General features: G+C 50.6%; 1 protein-coding gene across 1 annotated transcript; it reads right to left on the reverse strand.

Annotated features, from left to right (window-relative positions):
* Positions 1-6,006: 6,006 nt before the first annotated feature.
* Positions 6,007-24,201, reverse strand: NCAN (neurocan; the record flags this gene model as incomplete). Its single annotated transcript, XM_080822074.1, has 14 exons — positions 6,007-6,152; positions 6,600-6,782; positions 7,529-7,673; positions 9,601-9,683; positions 10,686-10,844; positions 12,182-12,295; positions 13,322-13,438; positions 16,991-18,469; positions 18,664-19,254; positions 19,631-19,924; positions 20,482-20,609; positions 20,723-20,897; positions 22,815-23,228; positions 24,129-24,201. 14 exons carry the CDS (start codon positions 24,199-24,201, stop codon positions 6,007-6,009), a joined length of 4,101 nt encoding a protein of 1,366 aa, XP_080678200.1.
* Positions 24,202-25,209: the final 1,008 nt, after the last annotated feature.

Below are 25,209 nucleotides of genomic sequence, written 5' to 3' on the forward strand. Positions count from 1 at the left end.
TGTTTGTTTGTTTGTTTTTGGATGAATGAGAAAATGGGACACCTGGTGGGTAATTGCTTCATAAATGCACTTTGGTGGACAAAATGTTTCCCAGCTGGGGGGGTGTGGTGATGATTTGGTTGGGAGGCATCCCCCTCATTCCTCAGGACCATCCTCACTCCCCAATGTCTCCCCCTCTGCCTTCCCTCATTCTGCCTTCACTCTCTTCTTTGCATCATCCCCTTCCCCCACGTGTCCGGCCCCTTTCAGCCCTGTCCTGACTGGGTCGATGACACACCAAGTGGTCCCTCTCAATACCCCAGGCACAAAGTGTGCAAAACTGGATGGAAAGTTCTTGCACTAGGAAGGCAGAGAGATTGCAAATCTTCCCTGGTGCGGAGGTGGAGTGGGGGTGGGGGGGATCGTAGACGGAGAAACATTGTAAGTTTCTGGGATACAAGCAAAGGGAGAAGAGGAAAAACTGTAAAAGTGATTAGGCTGTAGACGTGATAGTCGATGTTAACTTACCTCTCATCCTTCAATACCAGACGTGACAGAACTTCCAGAGACTCAAACCACTCATCTATCTGAAGGCAGCGCCCAGCCCCTTGGTTAGACAGCCTTGGGCTCCAGCTGGGCCTTCGCTTCCTTGATTAGGGGAATGGTAGGGGGCATATTTCCAGGCGTGAGGCATGGGATTTCTAGAATCCCGCCTTTTCCCCGCTGGCATCTTTTCTCCCTTCCGTGGTTCCAGTTTTCTAGTTTTCCCGTGAATATGTTAACTTTTTAACCACCGCTGGTACAATGAGAGTCGGAGGGGCTGACACCACCCCCTTCTAGTTCAGCCAATGAGTGCTGGCCACACCTCCTTGAGAAAACCTGATTGGTTCAGGGAGGGAGAGGGAGGCAGGGGGACCGTGCCACTGGATCCCTGGGGTTTTGGTGAACCAGTTGGGCCACGGGAACCTTCGTTCTGCTGGAGTTGCTGCATTGTTGGAGTGGAGGTCTCCAGGGCCCACCTGAAGGAGAGCTAAGGGATGGCAACCCGGATAGAAACCTTCCTGACGCCAGATATTCCGAAAAATCGCTCTTTCCCATCCTACACCTCCCAGTTCACTGTCTGGAGACATCAAAAGTTTCTTACAAGCCCTTCCAGAGATGTTTTGTGTTCATTCAAGCAAACATGCATATGTATTTTCCCCAATTTTTACACAAATGGCATTTACACAATTCACCCTGTTGGAGATTATCTATCTAGTTCCAAGACATTTTTATCATCCCCGAAGGAAACACCATACCCATTAAGCAAACGCACCCCCATTCTTTCCTTCCCTCTCCCCTCTGCCCTGGTAGTTGCTTATCTACTTTCTCTCTAGTTTTGCCTGTTCTTGATTCACATAAATAGAATCATATAGGGACACCTGGGTGGCTCACTCTTTAGGATTTTTTGGTTTTTTGTTTGTTTTGTTTTGTTTGACTCTTGACTCTGCTCTGATTGTATTTTCGGGTGGTGGTATGGAACCCTGCCGGCTGGGCGTGGAGCCTGCTTGAGTCTCTCTTCCTCCCTCTGCCCCTCCCCCCTGCCACTTGCTCTCACTCTAAATTAAAAAATTAATGGAATCTTATAATATGTGTCCTTTTGTGTCTGGCTTCTTTCACTCAGCATAATGTTTCTGAGGCTCATGTTGTGATGTGTATCAAGACTTATTCCTGGGGCGCCTGGGTGGTCAGTGGGTTAAGCCGCTGCCTTCGGCTCAGGTCATGATCTAGGGTCCTGGGATCGAGCCCCGCATCGGGCTCTCTGCTCTGCGGGGAGCCTGCTTCCTCCTCTCTCTCTGCCTGCCTCTCTGCCTACTTGTGATCTCTCTGTGTCAAATAAATAAATAAAATCTTAAAAAAAATACTTTATTCCTTTTTATGGGTGAATAATATTCTGTGTCATGTATATACCCTGTTCTGTTTATTCATTCATCAGTTAATGGACATTTGGGTTTTTCCACCTTTTTGGTGATTGTGACTAATGCTGCTGTGAACATCCATGTGCCATGTATACTTTTCAAGTCACTCTCCTTTTATTTAGTACTTTATTTTGGAGATAGTTTCAATCACCATATCAAGATCCCCCACCCCCACATTCTTTTGAAGGTTGGCGGAGCATTCATTGTTTGGATGCGCCATAATTTGGTAGCCCGTCTCCTAATGGCGGATGTTTAGATTTCCCTATTTTGCTGTTACTAATAAGTACCCACCTCACCTCACACACATTCTAGCATAATTGGGGGATGACATTAGAAGTTGTTTAATCAAGGAGAGGCGGGGCCAACTTATACCCCACCGGTAATAGATGTACCTGCCTCTTTCCACATATCCTTTTTTTTTTTTTTTCCTTTCCACACATCCTAATCAGCATCGTGTGTTAACACTTTTTTCTTTAGCCAACTTGATAGGTTAAAAAAAAAAAATCTCATTCTGGTTGTCACTTGCAATTCTCTTATTATGTGTGAGCCTGAGCAAACATTCCCCACGTTGACCTTAGGTGCAGGTGGGTGAGGAAGTCATAAATCATTCACAGTTTGGGTGTGTTGTCATTATTGATCAATGCAAGTCCCCTCTCTTGTTAGATTTATTTGATTCTCTTTTTAAATATGCTCTTCTTGGGGCGCCTGGGTGGCTCAGTCGTTAAGCGTCTGCCTTCAGCTCAGGTCATAATCCCAGAGTCCTGGGATCAAGCCCTGCATCGGGGCCCCTGCCTGGCAGGAAGCCTGCTTCTCCCTCTTCCACTCCCCCTGCTTGTGTTCCCTTTCTCACTGTGTCTGTTGCTGTCAAATGAATAAATAAAATCTTTTTTAAAAAATAAATATGCTCTTTGTTCATCCTGGTGTCCTTGCGAAATGTGTATTATTTTGTTGAGTATACACTGGAGTTTAAGAGCATCTGTATTTCCTTTTCTGTCAATGTTTTATTCATATACTTTGCCTATTTGGCTATTGGATTATTAGGGTTTTTTTCCCCATTAGTTTGTAGGAGCTCTTTATGTATTAAGTCCTTCTCTATCTCTGATTTGAAAAATTGTTCCCAAGTTCGGCATGTGCCTTTTAACTTTGTTTTTTGTTTTGCTTTGCTTTTTGTTTTGTTTTGTTTTTGCCACTGTTGTTTTTTTCTTTTCAATCTTTTTAAAAAATATTTTATTTATTTATTTGACAGAGAGAGAGAGAGAGAGCACAAGCAGGGACAGCAGCAGGCAGAGGGAGAAGCAGGCTCCCCCCTCCACCCCAAGCAAGGAGCCCAATGTGGGGCTCCATTCCAAGACCCCAAGACCATGACCCAAGCCGAAGGCAGACGCTTAACCATCCAGGCGTCCCTGCCACTATTGCTTTTTAAATAAAACCTAAACTCCTCACCATAGCCTCTATGGTCCCAAGTTGTCCGTCTTCTGCATCTCTGACCCCATTTCCTTCCACCATCTACCTCTACCGCTCTGCTCCAGCACTGTAGATTCCTTGCTGTTTTTCAAATAACCGATGTCCTTTCTGCAAGAGGATGTTTGTCTTTGCTCTTCCCTCTGCCTGAAATTGTCTTCCTTTCTTCCTCTTCTCATCTAGTAAACACTATTCCTCCTTTAGATTCCATTCACCTCCTCTAGGAAGCCTTCCTTGACCACCTTCCAGGGGCCATGTCTGTCTTGTTCACCGTTGTCTCCCCAGCTCCCAGCCCAGTACACGGCTCTTAACAGTTGCTCAGTAAGTACATGCTGAATGAATAAATGAAGAAAGGTCCCAGGAGGTGACAGGCAGGTTGAACTGTTAAAAAATTTTATTAAAATGTCCAAGAAGTACATTAATGTCCACAGTGTCAGATACCACAGACCCACAGAACACTGCAGCTCACAGCAAAACCAGCAGAACCTGAAGCTGTTCACACGCACACACACTCACACGCATGCCACACACGCGGCACACGCAAACACACACTCACATCCCAAAGGGAAAGACTAAAAGACAAACCACCCACTTTAGAAAAGACCAGAGCCCCCTCCCACCACGGAGCTGGGATGGAGGCAGAGCAAGGGACTAAAGGGGTCAAGGGCAGGGAGCATAAACCAAGACACCTCCCCCAAAAAAGTTGCATCCCCAGCACCACCCCCAAAAGGAAAATTATTTTATGACATGAATTACTGAAGATGTGTTATTATATTTTTAAACCAAAAAAATTATCAAAACAAGAAGGCAAATGTACATCCCTGGGCTTTCTCTATGACTATAAGGTGGAACAGTGGATAATGTCTATAGCAGGGAAGACTGACAACCATGGTCAAGGACAAGGGTCTAGTTTGCACTTCTCAGTCTTATCCCAAGTCTGCCATGTATGTGAGAGAGTGCGATTATATTCCAACCCTTTCCCCCAAAGTAAAGGGCAGTGTTTGGAGTCACAGTGGATGGATCAAATCCTTGCTCCCATCTTGGCTGTGACTTCAAACCAGTGCATTTTTCTTATCTGAGCCTCAGTTTTGTCATGTATAAAATGGGGAAATAATGGTTCCAAAATCACCGGGCTGTTGAGAAGATCCAAGGAGACAGTGTGTGTCTTTAGCTCAGTATAGACTCCACAGTATTATTTCCCAGGAAGAATATAGGCTCAATGAATATGTTTCTTTCTCTATGGAACCCTTGGACCATATGTTTGCTTATTTTTCTTTCCTGCAGAGGACCATTCTCCACTGTGGTTTTTAACACAAATCCACAGATTTTGCCCAGAGTAGAGGAGTTGAGAGTGGACAAAACATGGAGGATTAGGTGTGGGTTTTCCTGCCACAGATCAGGGAACTGAATCCTGGCCTTTGGCCTGGAAAGTTCTTTTACAGGTTGCAGATTTGGGGGAACAGATTCGGTCAGTTCTTTCCCACTTAAAAGATTTTTTTAAACAATGAGAGAAAAATGTGTGTGTGTGTGTGTGTGTGTGTGTGTGTGTGTGTGTGTGTGTGTGTGTGTTTAGGTTTTAATACTGTGCATTTCTCTACAACATGACTGCAGGTAGATGCCACTACTTCAAGTTTTAAGCGTTTCTAGTCCGCCAGGCAATGAATGGAGACAGGGATGAGGCAGGAATAGGAGTGGGACTCAGGGCAGGGGCACTACTGATGTCTCTTGAGGGATGGGTATGGGCACTGAGCTAGAAAACTTGGCACCTCCTTGGTCCAGGAAGGAGGTTCTTTGTCTCCCTGAGAGATGGAGGGGGAAGAAATCTGGGCTCATCAAGCCCTAAACATCCTCTCTTCTGTGTGTGTGAGAGAGATTCACCACACATACAGAACCACCAAATCTCAGCACTGGACTCGACCTGGGAGGGTAAGCAATACACCTTCCCTCCATCGCCCATATATTGCTCTGACTATCCTGACCCCTAACTCTGAGTGCACAGAGGAGGTTGTTCTAAAACATTCCTAAAATTCAGTACGCTGGAGTTCCACACTCCATTTATCCCCCAAGACCAAAGACGGAACTTGGGCTGAAGTCCAGGGTGGAGGAAGAGCAGCTGTCAATTTCAACTTTCAACTCCCAAAGCCAACGACCTTAACTAAAAGCTCCAGCCCGCATTTAGGACATCTGATGGTTTACTAAGCCTGCATGTCTGGTGTGATAAGCAATTCCTTAGTGTGAATCCAAATATATACCCTTGCACCCTCATCAAAGCCTTAGTTCAACAACTGGTAGTCAGCCTCGCCAACAAAAGACTTAACCAGTGCAAAGAATGATCTTTGCTGATTGTGCTTCCCTCCACTGGGAGATGCTCCCAGAGTTCAGCCTGACTAGAACTGACTTTTCAGATACCTGGCTTTGCCTGCCAAGTGGACCTTGTGTATATAAGAAAGAGGAGAGAGTAGTTTTTTACAAAGGGTTATGGGGGCGGGATGTGGTTTGGGGCACAGGGGCTTCCAGACCCTCTTGTTTTTCTCTGGGCTCTGTCTCCCCAGGTGAAGGCTCCAGAGAAGGTGTGGGAAGGGGGTTGTGCTTCCTTTTGCCTGGTTTCTCAGCAGAAATTCCCTTCTTCCTTCTCCCAGTCCTCCACTGGGTGTTTCTTGTGTTTTCTGCGCTCCTTGCGCGATTTGTGGTGGTGATGCTGGTGATGGTGCTGGTGGTGGTGATGGTGTCGCCGCATCCGATGGGACCGTCTGGCTGCGGGGAAATGAGGGAGGACAAGGAAGTGGCAAGAGGTGGTGAGAGGAGGGTGGCCTGATGCAGTGAGCCTTTCCAGGCAGAGGAGAAATGAATGAAACACCAGGCGGGCTGGTAAGTTCCCACTTATCTGCAGGGCTGTATTATTATTATTTTTTTAAATGATTTTTATTTATCTGACAGACAGAGATCACAAGTAGGCAGAGAGGCAGGCAGAGAGGAGGAAGCAGGCTCCCTGCTGAGCAGAGAGCCCAACTCGGGGCTCGACCCCAGGACCCCGAGATCATGACCCGAGCCGAAGGCAGAGGCTTAACCCACTGAGCCACCCAGGCGCCCCTGCAGGACTGTATTATTAGGCAGATCAACATGTGTAGTAATAAGATATTGTGATTGGAGACTACAAATAGCTGGAAACCTGTGTTGGGGTGTCTGGGGACAGCCACTTACGTTTGGTACAGACGATTTGGGGCTGGTCCCACTTGCCATTGCTCCGGCATCGAATTATGGCCACATGGTGCTGGGTAAATCCTTCATCACACTGGTACCGTACAGTGGCATGGACATTATACTTGGCCTTGCGAGCACCAATGGGTGAGGCATTCTGCACTGCCGGAGGGGGACCACAAAGCACTGGAGACAGAGGAACCACCAGTTAGGGAAGTGGCCACATCTGGGGCTGAACTGGTTTCCTCTCTTTTGGGGTATAATACACCCCTCAGCAGAATCCTGCCCATTGCCCAGCTGTGACTTCTCCAGCGGAATGTGACTATGTCTGTCTCCTCTATCCAAACCAGGAGCTCCTTAGGGACAGAAACCTCCTGGACACATCCCACCCTCCTCAGTTCTTATGCATGATGGCAGAGAAGGAGGTGGGAGACAAGAATAAACCTGAGCAAATGAAAAGAAGAAAGGACATGAAAACTGGCAAAGAAACGCAAGTAAGAATAAACAAAAGTATCAGAGATAGGTGGACATGAGAATGCTTCCAAGTGTTCTCTTAATATGTAAAGAGCTCTGACAAATCAATAAGACCAACACGCCTATAGAAAGTTATGCAAAGGAGATGAACTATTTTCCCAGAAAAATAAACACATACAAATAGCTTATTGACATAGGAACAGCTGGTTATTCTCATGCTTAAAGACATGCAAACGACCATAACAAGTTGATACTATTTTTTCTCCTCTCAGATGAACAAAGAACAAAAAGTTGGAGAACACACAGAGTTGGCCAAAGTGGGAAAAAACGGTCACTCTCACACAATGCTGTAGTGAAAAGTGGGCAAGGCTGACTTACACTTACAGAAACTGAAATAAAACAAAGAACCAGTGAGTGTGAGAGGCAAGAGGGAAGCAGTGGGGCGAGTAGCAGCCTACCTGTTCCCTTCTTACAGACGTATGGGAGGTTGTAGTTGCAGGGAACGTCGTTCCAGCGCCCGCTCTCATGTGCAACCATCACCACACAGTCCTCCCCGCCCGCGAAGAAATTGTCAGGCTGGTTCTCCCGCCAGTTCTCATATTGCTGCGGGAATAGGGAAGAGAGGAACTCAGGCTCTGTCACTGCCTAGCGCAGGACTCCCCTGGCCAGACCATTCAAACTTTAAGGACTCAGTGTTTCGATTTACACAATGGGCACCACTCTGCCTGACAGTGGCCTCTGCTGCACTTGGAGCCACCCCCCCTTTGGCCAAGAGGCGGCAGTGCCCTCTTCCTCGGCCCTCCTACCTCCTTCCTTTCTCCCTGACAGTCTGTTTTCCACATGGGTCACTGTTACATGAATAGCTGAACGAAGGTCCCAGAGGGATTCCCTGAGGAGGCAACGGGATAGCCGAAGACTCAAGGATAGAAATGGCGGGGAACAGAGTTCCAAGCAGAGAGAAGAGCTAGTGCAAAGGCCCAGAGGCAGGACAGAACTTATCCTGTTTGAGGAACAGAACGGAGGCCAGTGCGCAGGAGCTATTAGATGGAGTTGGGGTGTGGTCAGTAGGGGACCAAGGGCCAGTTTTTGCAGTAGAGGAGATGGATTCTTTTAAACTGAGTGTACTACATAACACATAAAGTTTACCATTTTAACCATTTTTAAGTGTCCATTTCATTGGCATTAATATGATTCACAACGTTGTACAACTCTCATCACTATCTATCCCCAGGATTTTGTCATCCCTTCAGACAGAAACTCTGTCCTCTTAGCAATCACTCCCCATTCGGCCCTGTCCCAAGCCCCAGGCAACCACTGATTTTTGTTCTGTCTCTAAGAATTTGCCTGTTTTAGATATTTCATGTAAATAGAATCATACGTCATACAATATGTGGCCTTTTTATGCCTGGCTTGTTTCATTAAGCATAATATTTTCAAGTTTCATCCTCATTTGTACCACGTCTCCGCTTAGTATCTGAACAGTGCTCATCATATGGATGGATGGCATTTTGTTCACCCATTCATCTGCTGATGGACATTCGGTTGTTTCCACCTTTTGGCTATTGTAAATAGTATTGTTGTGTACATGAGGGTCCAAACATGAGGGTCTGTTTGAGTACCTGCTTTCACTTCTTTGGGGTATCTCCCTAGGAGTGAAGTTTCTGGGTCATGTGGTAATCCTGTGTGACTTTAACCTTTTAAGGGACCGCCAGACTGTTTTCCACAGCAGGAAGAGGTGGCCTTTTATCTTGAGAACAATAGAGAGTCTGAGAGGACTCAAAGCAGGGAGAATCATGATCTGATGTGTGATTTTTAGAAGGTCTTCGTGTATATAGGTTTTCCATTTGGGGTGATGAAAATATTCTTGAACCAGACCGAGGTCATGGTTGCATAACACTGTGAAGGTACTAAATACCACTGAATTATACACTTTAAAATGATTGATTTGGGGAGCAGCTGGCTGGCTCAGTCAGAAGAGCATGCGACACTTGCTCTCCGGGTCGTGAGTTCCAGCCCCGCATTGGGTGTGATGACTTAAATAAAAAATGTAAAAAAGGAAGCTTTAAAATGATTAATTTTATGTTATGTGAACTTCACCACAATTGTTCAAAAAGTTCTCCTGGCTTCCAGATGGAGGGGCAGGAGTGTAGGTAGTGACTGTGTTGGGGATGGGGTTGGGGGGGCTGCTGGAGGGGTCCCAGTGAGTGATAAGGGACGCTGTAGGGCAGTCGGAATATCTTAGAGTCCATGGCTGGAGGACAGGGTCGTGAGCAAGAGGAGGCCTCAGGCCCCAGTCCTAGGTTTCTGACTTCAGCCACTGGGTAGACCAGATGTTTACAGGGCTGGGACATCAAGGGCTATCTGGGGCTTTGCTGAAGCTCCTTTGCCAACCAACTTGAGAATCTCAGAGCCATAAGGACCTCTGGTGGATCTGCACAAGAGGGTAAAGTCAGGCCAGAGCACAGAGCCCACGTAGCTCCTACCCATCCCGCTGTCCTAGGGAGACCCAAGCCTGGCTCCTGCCACTCACCAGCCCCGTGTTGTCCGTCCACTGGAAATCCCTCTCCACGATCCTGTCATTCAGGCCGATCCACGTGTTTTCACGCCCAAAGCCTGCGAGGTGGGGCATCCTGAGGGCTGGGTGCCCACCCCTCCCCCAGCCTGGGATGTGGGCTGGAGGAGTGGTGGAAGGTGTGGGAAGGGAGGAGCCCAGCCCTTCCCCCCCCCAGCCTCTGTGTGGGCTCACTCCCTCTCCCCTCCCTTCCCACACAGATGAGAGTGGGAGGGGGAGGGAAGCATGAAAAAAGCCCGGATTAAGCTCCAGTCTTGCCATGATCTGTGGCTTAAACAAACAGCCAGAAGAAGGAATAAACAGAGAAGCATCAGGTCTTTGCAGAAAAGGAGAGTAAGGGATAGGAGAACCAGCAGTGGGGTCGGACAGGGCAGGCAGGTGACCAAATGAGGGCATTAGTCACTGACTGTCATCAAGGATAAGCATGTGTTTGATTACGATGGAGGGGAAGACAACAATGAGGGAACCAGGGAATGAACAAATGAAGGAATTAACAGGGGAGGGGATGGGGGGAATGCGAATAATTGGATGGATGAGCGAATGGCATGGGGATAATGAATAAATCAATAAATGCCAGATTTAATTGATGCAACGCTCTTTTTCTAGATTTCTGCAGAGCTCCGTCCTCATTTCACCCCCACATCACAGATGCCTCTTCATCGCCCTCTTTCCCCTGGCTCTGTTTTGTCATTTGTGCACTCAGGACCAGCTAATTATAGTATAGACTTATTTAATTAGATATTTACTTGTTTGCCTATAGCCCGCGCAAGAACGTCAATCCCCAAAGACAGGACAATCTGTGTCTCACTCACCGTTGTGTCCCAGCGCCTGGAACGGTGCCAGCACATACTCAGTAAATTTTTGGTGAATGAATGAATGAAGTGAATAAACGGAATGACGAGTGGATAAATGGACACGTGAATTCAAGGGGTCAGGGCCGGCATGAATGCATATAGCTTCAGAAAGGTAGTGTCTTCAGGACCCTAGGGGATGCCCTGGCAAAGGGACAGCAAGGGCCACCCTGCCCACCCCAGCGTCCCTACTGTTAATGAAGCTGTGTTCCTCAGGTGAGTGGATGCTGGTCAGATGGCCAGCCCGGCGGCGGCAGTCCCTCTCGGCGTCCTCCCACGCCCGTCGATGGGCAAAGTAGCGGTAGCAGTGGCCTTGGAACTTGTGCCAGCCATGGTCACAGCCCTCCGTGTCTGGGAGGTGGGATGGGAGTGTGAGGGAGACTGGCCTTGGGCCAAGCCCCGCCCTCCTGGCCATGAGCACAGCCAGTGCACCAGAGAGAGGACAAAACCCAAGGTTACTGTGGGGCCAGATCACCCTTCTTCCTGTCCCCATCCTCCAGAGGCTCTGCCCTCCCCCCACCCTGGTCATCTCTCCCCTCCCATATTCACTTCTCTGTTGCAGGAAGAGATTCAGCTGGAGATCTTTACACCCACCCCTCTCATCCCAACTATGATATCTCCTTCTCTGATTGGCCCGCACACTCTGTGTGGCCCCGGGGAACTCAGGAAATGGATCTCAGGACATCCTAAAATTTCTCTCCTGCCAAAAGGCTCAGATAGATATTTTTTCCAAAGAGCTATATAAAGGGCCAATAAACACATGGAAAGATGCTCAACATCATTAGCCATTAGGAAATGCAAATCAGAATTATCATGGGACACCACCTCACACCCACTAGGAGGGCTAAAATAAAAAAAAATAAATGAAAAGGGAAACACCAAGTGTTGGCGAGGATGTGGAGAAACTGGCACTCTCGTACATTGCCAGTGGGAATGTAAAATGGGGGCAGCCACTGAGGGAAACAGTCTAGCAGTTCCTCCAAACGTTGAACACAGCATTGCCATGTGACTCAGCCATTCCAGCCAGGTGTAGCCAAAAAGAATGAGGTGAGAGAAAAGGAAACTGGTGTCCAAACAAAAACTTACACATGAATGCTCACAGTGGCACTCTTCACATTAACCACAAGAGGGGGAACAACCCAAATAGCTACTACTGATGAACAGATAAGGAGAATGTGGTCGATCCCTACAATGGAACATTACTCAGCCATAAAAAGGAATGGAGCCCTGATTCACACGACAATGTAGATACGTTTTGAAAACATGCTGAGCGAAAGAAGGCAGACACAAAATGACACACAGTGCGGGATCCCATTTATATGAAACATCTACAACAGGCAAATCCATAGAGACAGAAAGGAGACCAGTGGCTGCCAGGGGCTGAGAGAGGAGGATGGGGAGTGACGGCTCATGGATACAGGATTCCCTTTCAGGGTGACAAAAATGTCTTGGAAATGGCTAGAGGTGGTCGTTGCACAACATTGTGAATGTACTGAATGCCACTGAATTGTACACTCTAAGGTTAATTCTATATTATGTGAGTTTCATCCCCAAACGGCAACTGGTCATCTGTTCAACCCACGGCCACAGAAGCAGAGATGGAGACCTGAAGCACGGAAGGGGCACGCGTGGCCCAACCACCAAACCCACTCCTTGGTACTATTTCCGGGGTCTCGGGAGAGACTCACCTTTCTCGCAGAGGCTGCCCCCATAGCTGGGGAGGCAAAGGCAGACGAATGTGTTCACCTCGTCAATGCAGGTGCCTCCGTTCTCACAGGGGCTGGAGACGCAGTCATCAATATCTGGAGGGGTGGGACAGAGTCAGAGCTCAGCCTCCCCTTGGCTCCCAGGCCCCACAAGGAACCAGGCAGAAGATGAGGTCATGATCCTACCATCCGTCCTGGGCCAGAGCGAACCAACGGTGTGGTCTGCACAGCTGGCCCAAGGACTCTGGAGGTCAAGGGGAGGAACCCCATGCAATTAACATGAATTAGCATTAATGAGAGCAGATGCCACTGGGCCAGCTGAGGGCCAGGGTGTGTGGAATGTTCCACTGGACTTCAGAACAGTGAAGGTAATGCTCTGGCAACCAGACTCACAGAATGTTGAAGATGGAGGGTCTTTCCAGAATGCGGAACTTAGGGAAACCGAGATCCAGAGCATTTGCAAGGACAGGTGCCGAGGCAGGACGCTGTTTGTAGGTGGAGCTAGCTATCATTTGAGCTCTCCTAACAACTCCTGTGTAGACAGTGCCCGGGATTTGTATACCTTGGGCAAGTCACTTCCCCTCCCTGGGACTCTTTAATTTTTGCGAAGTGGTGATGAAAAGAGCACCTTCTCAAGGGTGACTGTAAGTGGAGTGTTGGCGAAAGAGCTCAAGAAATCACACTGCTTATGTTTATTGTTATAATTCTGTAATTAGTGTGGTTGTGAAGTCAATGAGGTAGTGCACAAGACTGATAGCATTTACATTTGTTGTTAAAATTTTGTAATTTTTCCTATTTCCTGTGTTGAGCTTTAGGGCTCAGAAGGGCCCCCTCAGATCTGGGAGGAGTCCGAGCATTATCGTTTATCTTCCCCTCTCATCCCTGCCTGATGGGAGGCAGCACACCTGAGCCTTGGTCCCCAGGACAAGAGCTCAGCTGTTTGGTGCTGGTTCAGCAAATTGGGCCTGATTTATTGGCTCCGAGGAGAAGGGGAGGAGGAGGGAGCTTCTGAAATCAGCTTTTTTTTAATCCCTGAGTCCTCCTGGGGATGTCCGCTGGGGTAGACCCCAGGGCTCGGATTCAAGCAAGTCCAGGTTCCCATCCTGAGTCTGGGGCACTCACCAATCTCACAGTTCTCCCCGGCGAAGCCCTGGTCACAGCTACAACCGTACATGGTACCGTTGGCCTTACAGGAGCCCCCATGCAGGCAAGGGTTGTTCTCGCATGGATCCAAGGCGGCTGCAGAATGGACAGGCAGTGTGGAGAGGAGGCAGGCCACCATGTTGCCTGCTTTCCCAGAAGCCAGACCTAAGACTCCCAAAAAACCCTCTCCAGGGAGTCCCCTCTATTAACTTCCAGTAGGCAGCTACCGATCTCCTCTTGCACGCTCCTGTGATGAGGAGCTTACTCTCCTCAGGAACTGCCCAGAGCATCAGTGGGCCACTCTGCTTATGCACACTGATTGAACGGGAATGAGCTTCCTGAAGCTTCTTTTTGGAAGTCTCCTGGAATGTGGGTGTAAGTGCCTCCCTGACCTGTCCCTCTCTTCGAGGTACGCCCTAATGGTCATTGTACTTCTCCCAGTTTGGAGCACAGAGGTGGACATAAGGTTCCAAGTGGGGTATAAGCAGCACTGGCAATAGTGGGAATCATCACCTCCCTCATTCTGGTGGCTCAATCTTTTTTGATGCAACCTCAGTGGTTATACTACAGAGAGGTAGTGGATTATAGTAGTTCTAACCACGGACTCTGGAATCAGGGAGGTTAGTTCAATCCCTGGCTCTGCCACTCACTAGGGAACCTGGACAAATTACTTCTCTGAATTTCAGTTGCCTCATCTACAAGATAGAAATCAAAACAATTCATCCCTCTCCCAGTCACGACCATAATGTCGTGTCTGGCTCTGTCTATATCAACCTGAGGCATCCTGAGGAGTCTCAGCATTGCTTGGTATGGACTGGGCACTCAGGGGGCAGTGAGGAATATGCATCCTTGTCTCCCTTGTCCACCATTTCCCCCCATCAGCTGGGTTTCCCTGGAGGCAGCTGAGTCTCCCCTTGGCCTCTCTGAGGCCCAGATGCCTTGGTGGGTGGTCTCCACCCTTGGGCCTGGTAGGGGCAGAGCAAGAATTCTCATCTGGTCTGATCTCTGTTGTTGCCCTCCATAGGCTGTTCTCCCCATAGTCGCCAGAGAGAGCCTATGGAACCTGAGTCAGGTCACATCCCTCCTCTGCCTAGGTCCCTCCATGGCTCCCTATTACCCTAGGAAGAAAAGCCAAAGTCCTCACTGCAGCCCACAGGGCTCCGTGTGATTTTTCCCAACCTCTCCCTGCCCCACCTCCTCCTTTCTTCCCCTCGCTCATTCTGTTCCAGCCACACTAGCCTTGCCGTTCCTACTACATGCCAGGCAGAGGTCTGCCTTTGTCCAGGTTATTCCCTCCCCCTGGAATGCTCTTCCTCTCGATCTCTGCATGGCTCTTGCCTCACCTTCTTCCGGCTTGTTCAGATTTCATGTGGTTGGAGAGGTCTTTCTGACCCCCCCTTTCCACTATGAGAAAACTCCCACTGGGATACCCCACCCTTTGCTTTATTTTTCTCTTTTGCCCGTATCACTTTCTAACCTCCCATATAATTTGCCTATTTACTGCGGTCATCATTACTGGTCCGTGTCTTCCCCCAGAGCACTGACGCTCCACATGGCAGCCACATATAGTTATTCAAGTTTAAATTAAAATGGAATAAAAGTAAAAACACAGTTTTTCAGTCACACGAACCACATTGCAAGGACTCAGTAAGCCCACGTGGCTGGTTGCTACCATGTTAGACAGCACAGCTCTGGAACATTTCTACCATTTTAAAGTTCTAGAATGCTGCCCTAGAATGTCAGCTTCCAGGGGACAAGGGACTTGGTCTCCAGATGGGGCCTGAAACACAGCACTCACTAATTGCTTGTTAACTGAATGCAAGTAGCTGCTGGCCCTTCTGTCACTCACAGACACCCATGCTAGTCCTCGGGGTGGTGGCATGTGCCCCTGTGGATGGCCAGAGGGGCCTGTGGCTGGATGAATCCATCCCTGTTACCATCCCAGCACGTGTGTGCACACGCATGGGGCTGCCGGGCGCTGGGACGCGTGAGCCCCGCCAGGTGCCCCGAGCTGCCGACACCTACCCACGGGCTGGCGGTGACTCAGTCGCTCACTGGTGCTGCATTTATTTTTGGCTTCATTAGCATTTCTGCTACAAGCGGGCGGGTGGGTAGGCGCTTGGGTCTCCCCCAGCGTTGGCTGCCTCCCTCTACCCAGGCTGCCACTGACTTCAGTCTGGAGCCAAGAACCCAGCAGAGTTCAAGACAGACGCAGCTATGGTCTTGCGGGCTCCACCCAAAGCCCTTTCCTGAGCACCCCTATCCATGATTTTCCCCTCCTGCCTCTCTGAGCAGCCCCTTCTCTAGCTCCTCTGGCTTTGAGCCTCCTTCCGTCTGCCTATCCCCCGCCACCAGTCTCTTCTCTGCTCCTTCCCTGGGTGAGCTCACCCCTTCCCCAAGATCTCTTGTTTGTTTCCGATACCAATGAAATATGCACCATGCGACCTAGTGTCTGGGACACACTGTTGTCCAATGGCCTGGATTCAAATCTTAGCATTTATGCTCTCCTCAGCGTCATGATTCGGCTGAAGCCACCTGACTTCCCTGTGCCTCAGTCTCTCCATCTGTAAAGTGGATCATGCTAGGACTTGTTCCACACGGACATTATAAGGATGGGCCAAGCCAATTCCAGTAAAGACCTCAGAACAAGGGGCGCTTGGGTGGCTCAGTGGGTTAAGCCTCTGCCTTCGACTCAGGTCATGATCCCAGGGTTCTGGGATCAAGCCCCATATCAAGCTTTCTGCTCAGCAGGGAGCCTGCTCCCCACCCCCCCGCATGCTTCTCTGCCTCCTTGAGATCTCTCTCTCTGTGTCAAATAAATAAATAAAATCTTTAAAAAAAAAATCAATTGATCCTAAGGAAGGGTTAAAAAAAAAAAGACCCCCGAACAAGCCAAGCAAGCAACAAACGCTGATAAGCCTCAGCCCTTATGGAGGCTTGTGCCCCTGCCCAGAGTCCACTTGCCTCTTGGGCATCCAAGAAAAGGGGATGCCATCCTGGACACCGCCCAGGGGTGACTCGGGGCGGGGGAGGTGGTGGAAGATAGAACCATGCCTCTGCTATTTGCAGCACGGCCACACTTGGCCTTCAAAAAAAGGAGCAAGTGTAAAACCAGTTGTGTTAATAAGAGTCTTTTGCAACTCAGAAAAAGTGTCTTTTAATTAGCTGCTGCTGCTTTTTTTTTAAACCTCAATTAACCAAAAAAAAAAAAAAAAAAAAAGTCAGCACTTGCTGGCTGAACTGGCGGGCCGACTAGGCACAGGAGAACCAGGCATTTGACTTTCTCTGGACTCCCCCGGACAGAGAGAGGTTAAGTCTTCCACAGACTCGGGCTCTGACTGAAGTCTGGCTACTCACTAGGAAGCAGACATACTTCCCTAAGTCTTATTTTGGTCTCTATAAAGTGGGGGTGATGCCCACCCCTCCTGCCTCTTCCCAGTGCCCATTTTCCCTGTGGCTCAAGGGACCCCACGATCCGCACCGCTGAATCCCACTTTCAATTCCCACTTGAACAAAAAGCCCTTCCTGCCAGGCCTCCTCGCTGGGTCCCCGGGAATAACCCTCCCTTCCCAGCGCTAAGCTCCCCGGCCTCTTGCCCCTCAGCCATGACTACAGTGGGCTAGATGAGGTCACAAGCTTTGAACTCACCCTCCTCTGCGCTCCCATTTGCAGGGGTCCCTGGCAGGGTCGGCTCTTCTCCACTTGCTGCCTCTTCCCAGAAGCCCTCCACACCTGGGCTCCCTGCCAGGACCTCCAGCTCAAATTCCTCTGGGCCCAGGGAGGCAGGCGGAAGGGTGCTGGGGGAGTCCCCTGGCACTGTAGGCGCTCCTGAGGAAACTGAGGCAGGCTTGTCCACGCTGGCTGCCGTTGGTGCCCAAGAAGGAAAAACCAGCTCCTCTGGGGGGCTGCCCTCATGTGAAGGGGTCAAGGCTCCCGGTGTTCCCGGGGTCACCATCTGGCCCTCTGGCTCTGGATGGGGTTGGGAGCTTGAGGAGACCACTGTGGACATGGCCAGGACCCCAACCTTGTCCCCCTGGTCCAGGGACCAGGGGGACATCGCCATGCTTGAATCCACAGCCACTTGAGGGCTCAAGGTAGAGCTTTCGGTTCCCTCAACTACGTGGGATCCAGGTTCCCAAATCCCACCAGCATCACTGGGATCCAGTGTGGTTGTGGAATCTGTGGGCTCCAACATGGCTTCTCCATTTATAGGGGCCCAAGGCTCTGAACTTGGGGTGACCCCAGGAATCAAGAAGACTCTGGGGCCCCCTGAGGGTGCCGATGGGGAGCGGGAGTCCAGCCTGTCAGTGTGCAGTGAGGGCCACGTGCCCTGTGCCTCGTCCATGATGGCCTGAGAACCGGAACTGGGGCTTTCCGCTGTGCTGAAGACCCCAGACTCAGACCCCAAGATGTCTCTCACTCCTGTGGGCTTGGTGGCTATCTTGGCAGGATAGAAATCTTCTGCCACATTCCTGTCCACAGAAGCTTGTGGACTGGATCTGGGGAGCTCAGTTTTGCTGAACCCAGTAGGGTGGCTCTCCCCCATTTCTCCAAAGTCTGTCCTGGGATGGTCAGGACTGGCTCCGGCTTGTGTGTCTGTGGCTGTCTGCGAAGAAGCTACTGGACGTCCTGCTCGGTGGCCGCCGACTGTCGGGGATGCGGTCTCTCTACTCTGTCCTGTCGGGACTGAGGAGAGGGACAGGGAATGCTCCTCTGGGTGGATGGGGTCCTGAGGGACAGCCTCAGTCTCTGAGGCAGGAGAGGGTGGACCAGTGGCCATGACCTCACTCTGCCCCTTGACCCTGTCGGCCTGCGTGGGGAGGGGCGTAGGGTGTGAATGTAGCCACAGTTTCGGGGCACGAAGCATGGCCATGACAGGGAAGTCTGGGGAAGAGACCATAGGGGACACCCCCCAGGAGGCAGTGCTGGGGCCTTCTGAGGGGCTGGGTGCCAGGGCAGTGGCCTCTGAGGGGGACCAGGGCAGGTCAGGAATGGCCGGCCTCACACTGGGGCCCTTGGCTTCCTCTAGCTTCAGGCCAAGGTCACTGCTGGGGCCTGGGATGCTAGGTGGTATGGCAGTTGGGGGCCACAGCCAGGGGTCTGGGGGGCTCCTGCCACCAGGGAAACCTGAAACAACATTAACAAGAGTAATTCGAATTATCTCTCAGCGGTGCCTTCTGTTGAGTCCCCTTGGCCCAAGGAAGAGGGGGCTTTTGAGGCTTGGTGAGGCCGGGGGCCCCAGCTGGGATGTGGAGCCTCTTCCTGCGTCCCCCTCAGACCACCCCCCAGCAGGTCCCACCTCCCCCTTGAACCCCACTCACCAGCTTCAGGCCCATCCACTTCATTGGTCAGCACGGCCCAGGGGCTTTGGCTCTGGGTCTTCCCTGAGGCTTCTGTGGCTCCCGTGGCCAAAAGAGGCTCCACGTGATTCCCAGCAGCCTCTGGGGTTGGGGGCTGGGTGCCGTCCTCAAGCCCCATCTCCAGGCCTTGCTGGGGTTCCTGCTGCTGGAAGTGGCGCCCGTTTAACCCTTTGAAGCGTCCCCTCCTCCTGGGTATGGGGCCAGTAGGAGTGGCCTCCGTGTGTGTGCCCACTGCAGTGCTAGGGCCGCTAGGGCTGGGGACCACTGTGCTCAGCCACACTTCTTCAGTCTCCAGGGGGGAACTTGAGGCTAGCGTGAAGCCTCCAGGAGCAGGGCTGGGGGTCTCCTGAGACTCCTGCTTCCCTGCCAAGATCAGAGGCTCTTCCTCCCCACTGGACACTACAGGTTCCTGGAAGTCGGGGGTGACCATCTCCTCCCCGATGCTGGGCTCCAGTTCTTGGGTTGGGGGCCCTTCTGCTGACAGAATCTCCCCTTCATCCCCAGATGAGGGGGTCTCTGGGTCTCCATGTTGATGTGGTGTAGGGTGATGAGCTGTAGGAGAAAGCCAAAAAGGTTGTGTCAGGTCCAGGGGCTGGCTGGGAAGTTCTACCTGAAATCTACTCCCATTCCAGCATGCTGCGGCACAGACCTGTGTATCTGTCTCTCTGTGCCCCTCTGTCTGAAACTTCTGAGTGGTTTCTGGGATTCCCCCAGACTGAGAGAGGGAGGTGCGAAGTTATCACCCCCACTGTTCAGGCTAGGACCCACTGTCAAGGTCAGTCAGGCCTTCACCCCCCGCTGGCGCATCGCAGAGCTCATTTCCAAGGATCTCTCCTCCACCTGGGCTCCGCCTCCACTAGAAGGCAAAACTCCCAGGGGCGTGGCCTTGACCTGGGTGTGTCACCTCGGGGCGGGCCCTTAAACGCACCTCGGAAGCAGTAGGCATCGAAGCGTTCTCCCGGCGCTGGGAAGCCGGTGCGGTTGGCGAAACGGTAGACCGTGCGCACGCCCGGGGCTGGGCCCCCGCAGCGCCGGCGCGGCGTCTGGATCGGGTAGCGCACGCTGCCGTCGGCCAGCCAGCCTGGGTCGCACTGGTCCAGGCCCTCGTGCCAGGCCAGGTGCAGCTGTCCCACCGAGGCTAGCACGGCGCCCTGGCGGCGGCACTGGGCACGCGCGCCGGCCAGTGTCAGGCGGCGGGCCGGGCCCACGTAGAAGACCTCGCCTGCGGGAAGGCGCGGGCCAACGTCACGCGGGCCTGGAGGATCCTTCCCCAGAGCCCGGGAAGGGGGTCCCACTCTAAACCCCAGCCTGGTCGGGTTTGGGTGATGGCTAAACCAGGCGGGGACAGCCACAGCTGTGCTCACCCTGACCGGTCTAAGTCTTTACCTCTCATGTAGTGCTAAGAGAGGGGCCTTAACTTCTTTTTACAAGCGGGGTAACCCAGGCCCTTGAGTGTGCTGGGTTTCAGAGAAATGGAGGGGCTTGGCCAGGGGGCGCTCAGAGAGGAAGAGGATGGTAGGAAGAGGGAGAGGGGCCAGGGAGGAGGAGAGGCTCAGAGAAGGGACAGGGTCTCAGAGAGAGGGAAGGGGCACAGGGAAGGAGAGGGGCTCAGGGAGGGTAGGAAAGCTCAGAAAAGGGTGAGTTCAGATAATGGCTGCAGGTTTAGAGAAGGATGAGACTTAAGAGAGCTAGGCAAGGGTTTAGGGACGCATGGGGGTTGGGGAGGTAACCAGGGCTCCGGGAAGTGGGGCGGGGGTGTCCTGCCAGCCCCAGACTTACCCCCCAGCTCACGGGCAAAGCAATACACATCGTAGAGTTCCCGTGGGTCGCGCCTCCCATAGCTCCTCACCCCTGGAAGGCTGCTTCGGTCGCCGTAGCAACCTGGACGGGACTGGGTGATGGGATACCTGACAAGACAAGGAGGGGGTCCCTGTCAAATACATGAGCCTGGGGCTCCCCCATGATCATCTTTCCCCAGGGTCTAGGTCTCCATGTCCCCTGACCCTGTGTGCCCCCTCACCGAACGGTGCGGTCAGAGAGCCACCCAGCATCACAGTTGTCAAAGCCATCTTCAAAGGCGGCCTGTAGGTGCCGTGGGGCTGCAATGGTGGCCGAGCTGAGACGGCAGGCCTCCTGGGCCTCTGCAAACGTCAGTGCATAGCGATCCTGAGCTGCCCGGTAGTGGAACACAACACCTGTGGGAGAACATGGAGGACAGGGGCTGATTTATGCTGAGATCTTCAAGAACAGACCTCCCTCTTGCAGAATGCCCCTTCCCCTCGTTTGATAATAAGAGATCTGCTCCCCTATACTGCCCTGTACCATGCCAGACTGATATGCTCCCATTTTTAGATAGGGAAACTGATAAAAATGGCCATAAAGGGCTACAGTTTGTCAAAGCTTTACCATGTAATAAGCATTTATAAGCTTTTTTCATTGAAATCTTACAATAACACTATGATTAGCCCCATTTCCAGAGGAGAAAACTGAAGCTAAGAGAGGCTGAGGGACATGTCCAGTTCCACACAGCCCGTGCGAGGCACAGCCAAAATTCGTATCGGGATGGTCTGGCTTTAAAGATAGCACTCTCCATGGCCAGGTTTAGACCCTGGGAGTGACAGGAGGCATGGAGAAGAGTGCAAGAAATTCTGCCTTTTAAGAAATAAGTACATCCTGGCACCTGGCTGGCTCAGCTGGTTGAGCAGGCAACTCGACCTCGGGGTTGTGAGTTCAAGCCCCACACTGGGTGTGGAAATTACTTAAAAATAAAATCTTAAGGGGCACCTGGGTGGCTCAGTTGTTAAGCGTCTGCCTTCGGCTCAGGTCATGATTCCAGTGTCCTGGGATAGAGCCCCGCATCGGGCTCCCTGCTCACCAGGAAGCCTGCTTCTCCCTCTCCCACTCCCCCTGCTTGTGTTCCTTCTCCTGCTCTATCTCTCTCTGTCAAATAAATAAACAAAATCTTTTTAAAAGGGGGGAGGATTAAGTATATGTGTTGATAGAGGAAGCTATGGGAGATGGCAATGGGAGATCAAGTGTTTCTTGCTCAGCCTGGAAATGGAGTCATGGAAGACTTCCTGGAGGAGGTGACACGGGCTCACTGTGACTGAAATTCTGATTTAGGGATGAAAGAAATATCTGAGCAAAACAAAGGAATGAAACATTTTATTCTCTTTTATCAGAGCCCCTGGAAGGCAACAGCTGCATCTCAGTTATGATTCTATCCCCAGCACCAGACTAGCATATGGTAGGTGCTCAATAAATGTTTCATTGAATGAATCTACTTCTTTCCTCATTTACCAGTTTCCTTCAAGCTTTATCAGTTTTGAGCAGCAAGGCCTTGGAAAAGGAATAGTTGGCTGACCGCATAAAATATGCAGTGAGACACTGTTGGGTGGGGGAAGACTGGGGGTGCAGGGACTTGCCCATGGCCAACAAAGGTTAAGGGAAATTAACTTCCCAGCAAGCATCCACAGGATGTTTTCCACACAACATGCATTCACTGAGTCCTTTATCAATTACCTTTTTATGCATCAACTGTGCCACACCCTGTTCTAGGACTTTGCTTTAATAATAAAAAAAATTTTTTTGTTTTGTTCACCTTGATCAGTTAGGAAAAGAGAAGCACAGGATATTTCAACAGAAGGAATTTAATACTGGAGTGGGTTAAACAGGTATTTGAGGACTGTTATTTACTTAAGATATTTTTTCAATTGACTTTAGAAAGAAAACCTCACTCTTTAAAACATAAATTTATTTTATTGTATTAAAAACATAAATTTATTGTAAAAGCAAATCTGTATTCCTATTTCAAATAGAAAGTCAATATACTCTGTCTTATGGGAAAGTAGATAACCATGGAAGGGACTTAAAGTTATAAAAGCCTATAAAATACTATGGTCCACAAGAGACTGAGCCAGAAGCTGCTCTCTCTTAGCTAAGAGAGAAGTGTGATAGAAAGGGTAGTCCTGGAGAAGATTTTCTTTGGACTTTATCAGAAGACTCGAAAGAGAATCATTGTTCAAGGAGTGATCTCTAAGGTGACATTCTGTGGATGAGCTTCAGGCTCAGCCCCCCTCCCAGCCTTGTCCTCTCCCCTGCCCTCAACTGACCTGTCACCTCCAGGGGCACTAGGTCCTGCTCATCCTCGATGCCCCTCACCACCTGGCAGCGGTAGAGCCCAGAGTCGCTGGCCCTCAGCGGTCCCAGTAGCAGCGTCGCATTGGCCCGGCGCCGTGGGTAAGCAGGCAGGGACACACGTCCCTGCCAGCCCTTGGCCACTCGAACCACGTTGTCCTTGGCCACCAGGATGGGCAAGTCCTGACGCTGGCCCGATGCAGCCCGAACCTTGGTCCACTTGATCCGAGGGGCTTCTCGGGCTGTACCTGGCCGTGGCCGCAGGGTGAAGAGACAGGGCAAGGCTACCAGCTCAGCCAGCGCGGCCCGAACCAACCCTGACCCCACTTTCTGCATGTGGAGCCCCTTGTCGATGGTGGCAGAGGCAGCAGCAGTGGCGTCCTGTGTGCCTGGAGTGGAGAACGTGGAAAGAGGACAGGACTCAAAGACAAAGAATAGCAGAGAACGTTATTTCCCTCACTTTATGGATGGAAAGACTGAAGCCAGAGAGAGTAGGTTGCCTAAAACGTCACAATACAGTTAGCGAATCTGTGAGGTGCACAGATCTGTGAGCAGAAGAGGTATAATAGGGTCAGATCCCTTCATAGTTCTGCCTCCACTCCAAAACCAGATCTTGGCTGCCAGGGGTTTGACTCTCTGTCACTGACTCACTGTGCGGCCATGGGAAAGTCACTGTCCTTCTCTGAGTCACGGTTGCTCCAAAAGTTAAGGAAGAGGCAGCCATGAGAAGGGAAATGTTTGTGTTTGTGGAGTACCTTCTAGATAATGGACACTGTATACATAGCAATCAGTTCATTTGATTTTCATAACCATAGGCCGAGGTAGCCATGTCTCATCGTGTTTCAGGGGGAGTTGAGGAAACTGAGTCTCAGACACATCACTGTATTTGCCTAAGACCACAGAACCAATCAGGAGGCATTTCTAACACCTGGGCTTTTAACCACCACTGGGGAGAAGCCAAGGAGAGTCACACATACCTTATTTCAATTGCCCCTCCATGGCAGGCATCACTAATCAATCTCTACACTATTCTCATTTTTTTTTCCCCCTCTCTCTCCAGCTCATCTCAGCAAAACAGTGAGAGGCAGGAACCTCCAGCCTCCGCTGGCAATGACTAAAAATAACCTCTCAGGTGTCTTGTTCGCTTTTGACTGTTCAAAGACCTTTTTCATCTATTCTCATTTTATTCTCCAGACCAAGCCAGAGAGCCAGCAGGAGAAGGCTCTAGAGTTAAAAAGCTTCCCCATCTTGTCAGTACCCCGGAAACCAACCTCTCCCACCCCACTCACTCTGTTCCCCAGCCACAAACAGCAGCATCTGGAACATCAGGAGGCCTGAGGCCCAGACAGACGTGGCCCCCATCCTGGACCTGGAACAAGATGGAGAGAGAGGTGGAATGAGAGTGAGTATAACCTTCCCAGACAGTGTGGAAGGACCAAGTCCCCCCACTCTACACATCTGGAAACTGGGGCTCAGAACAGCTAGTGTGTCACTCAAGGTCACACAGTCAGCAAGCAAGGGTTGATCCAGGATCTAAGCCCAAGGCCAGCTGACTTCAGAATCCCAACAAACAAGTCTCACAGTCAGAAGCATGCGTGCTGGAGTGAATCAGACCTGGGGTTATCTCTCTGCCTATTCTTTGCTGTGTGACCTGGAGAAAGGAGATTAGCTTCTCTGTGGCTTGGTTTCTTTGTAGGTTAGACAGGGATAACATCAGGTAGTTGGAAGAAACAGATGCATAAATACAGTCAATACATATAAAATGTCCAGAACTGGGGCATCTGGGTGGCTCAGTCAGTTAAGCATCTGTCTTCAGCTCAGGTTATGATCCCAGGGTCCTGGAATCAGGCCACACATTGGGTTCCCTGCTTTGTGGGGAGCCTGCTTCCCCTCTCCCTGCCATTCCCCTTGCTTGTGCACTCACTAGCTCTCTGTCTAATAAATAAATAAAATGCCTAGAACTGTTTCACATGAAGGAGTAAATTTGAGCTGTTGTTATTATTATTTAAAAAAATTATTTATTTAGGTGATCTCTACACCCAACCTGAGACTCAAACTCATGACTGTGAGATCAAAAGCCACATGCTCTTCCAATTAAGCCACCAGCCTCCCCTGAGCTGTTGTTATTATTATTATTGACATTAACACAGCCAAGATCAAAATCCCATTTTTCAGGTTGGCCTCACCCATAAGACTAGGGTTTCCTAAAGGGCAGCAGTCAGTCCCAGTCTGCCTGGGGTCCCCAGTCCTGGCAGTAGGCTGGCCTCCATGCCAGCCTTTAATCTGGGTTTGCTGACTGACACGATTCTCAGCTTCAATTCCAGGATTTGGTTGTCGCCAAGATTCTATTCTTGGTTTCTGGGATTTTTG

Source organism: Martes martes (genome assembly GCF_963455335.1).
Source record: "Martes martes genome assembly, chromosome: 1".
In the NCBI taxonomy this organism is placed as follows: domain Eukaryota; kingdom Metazoa; phylum Chordata; class Mammalia; order Carnivora; family Mustelidae; genus Martes; species Martes martes.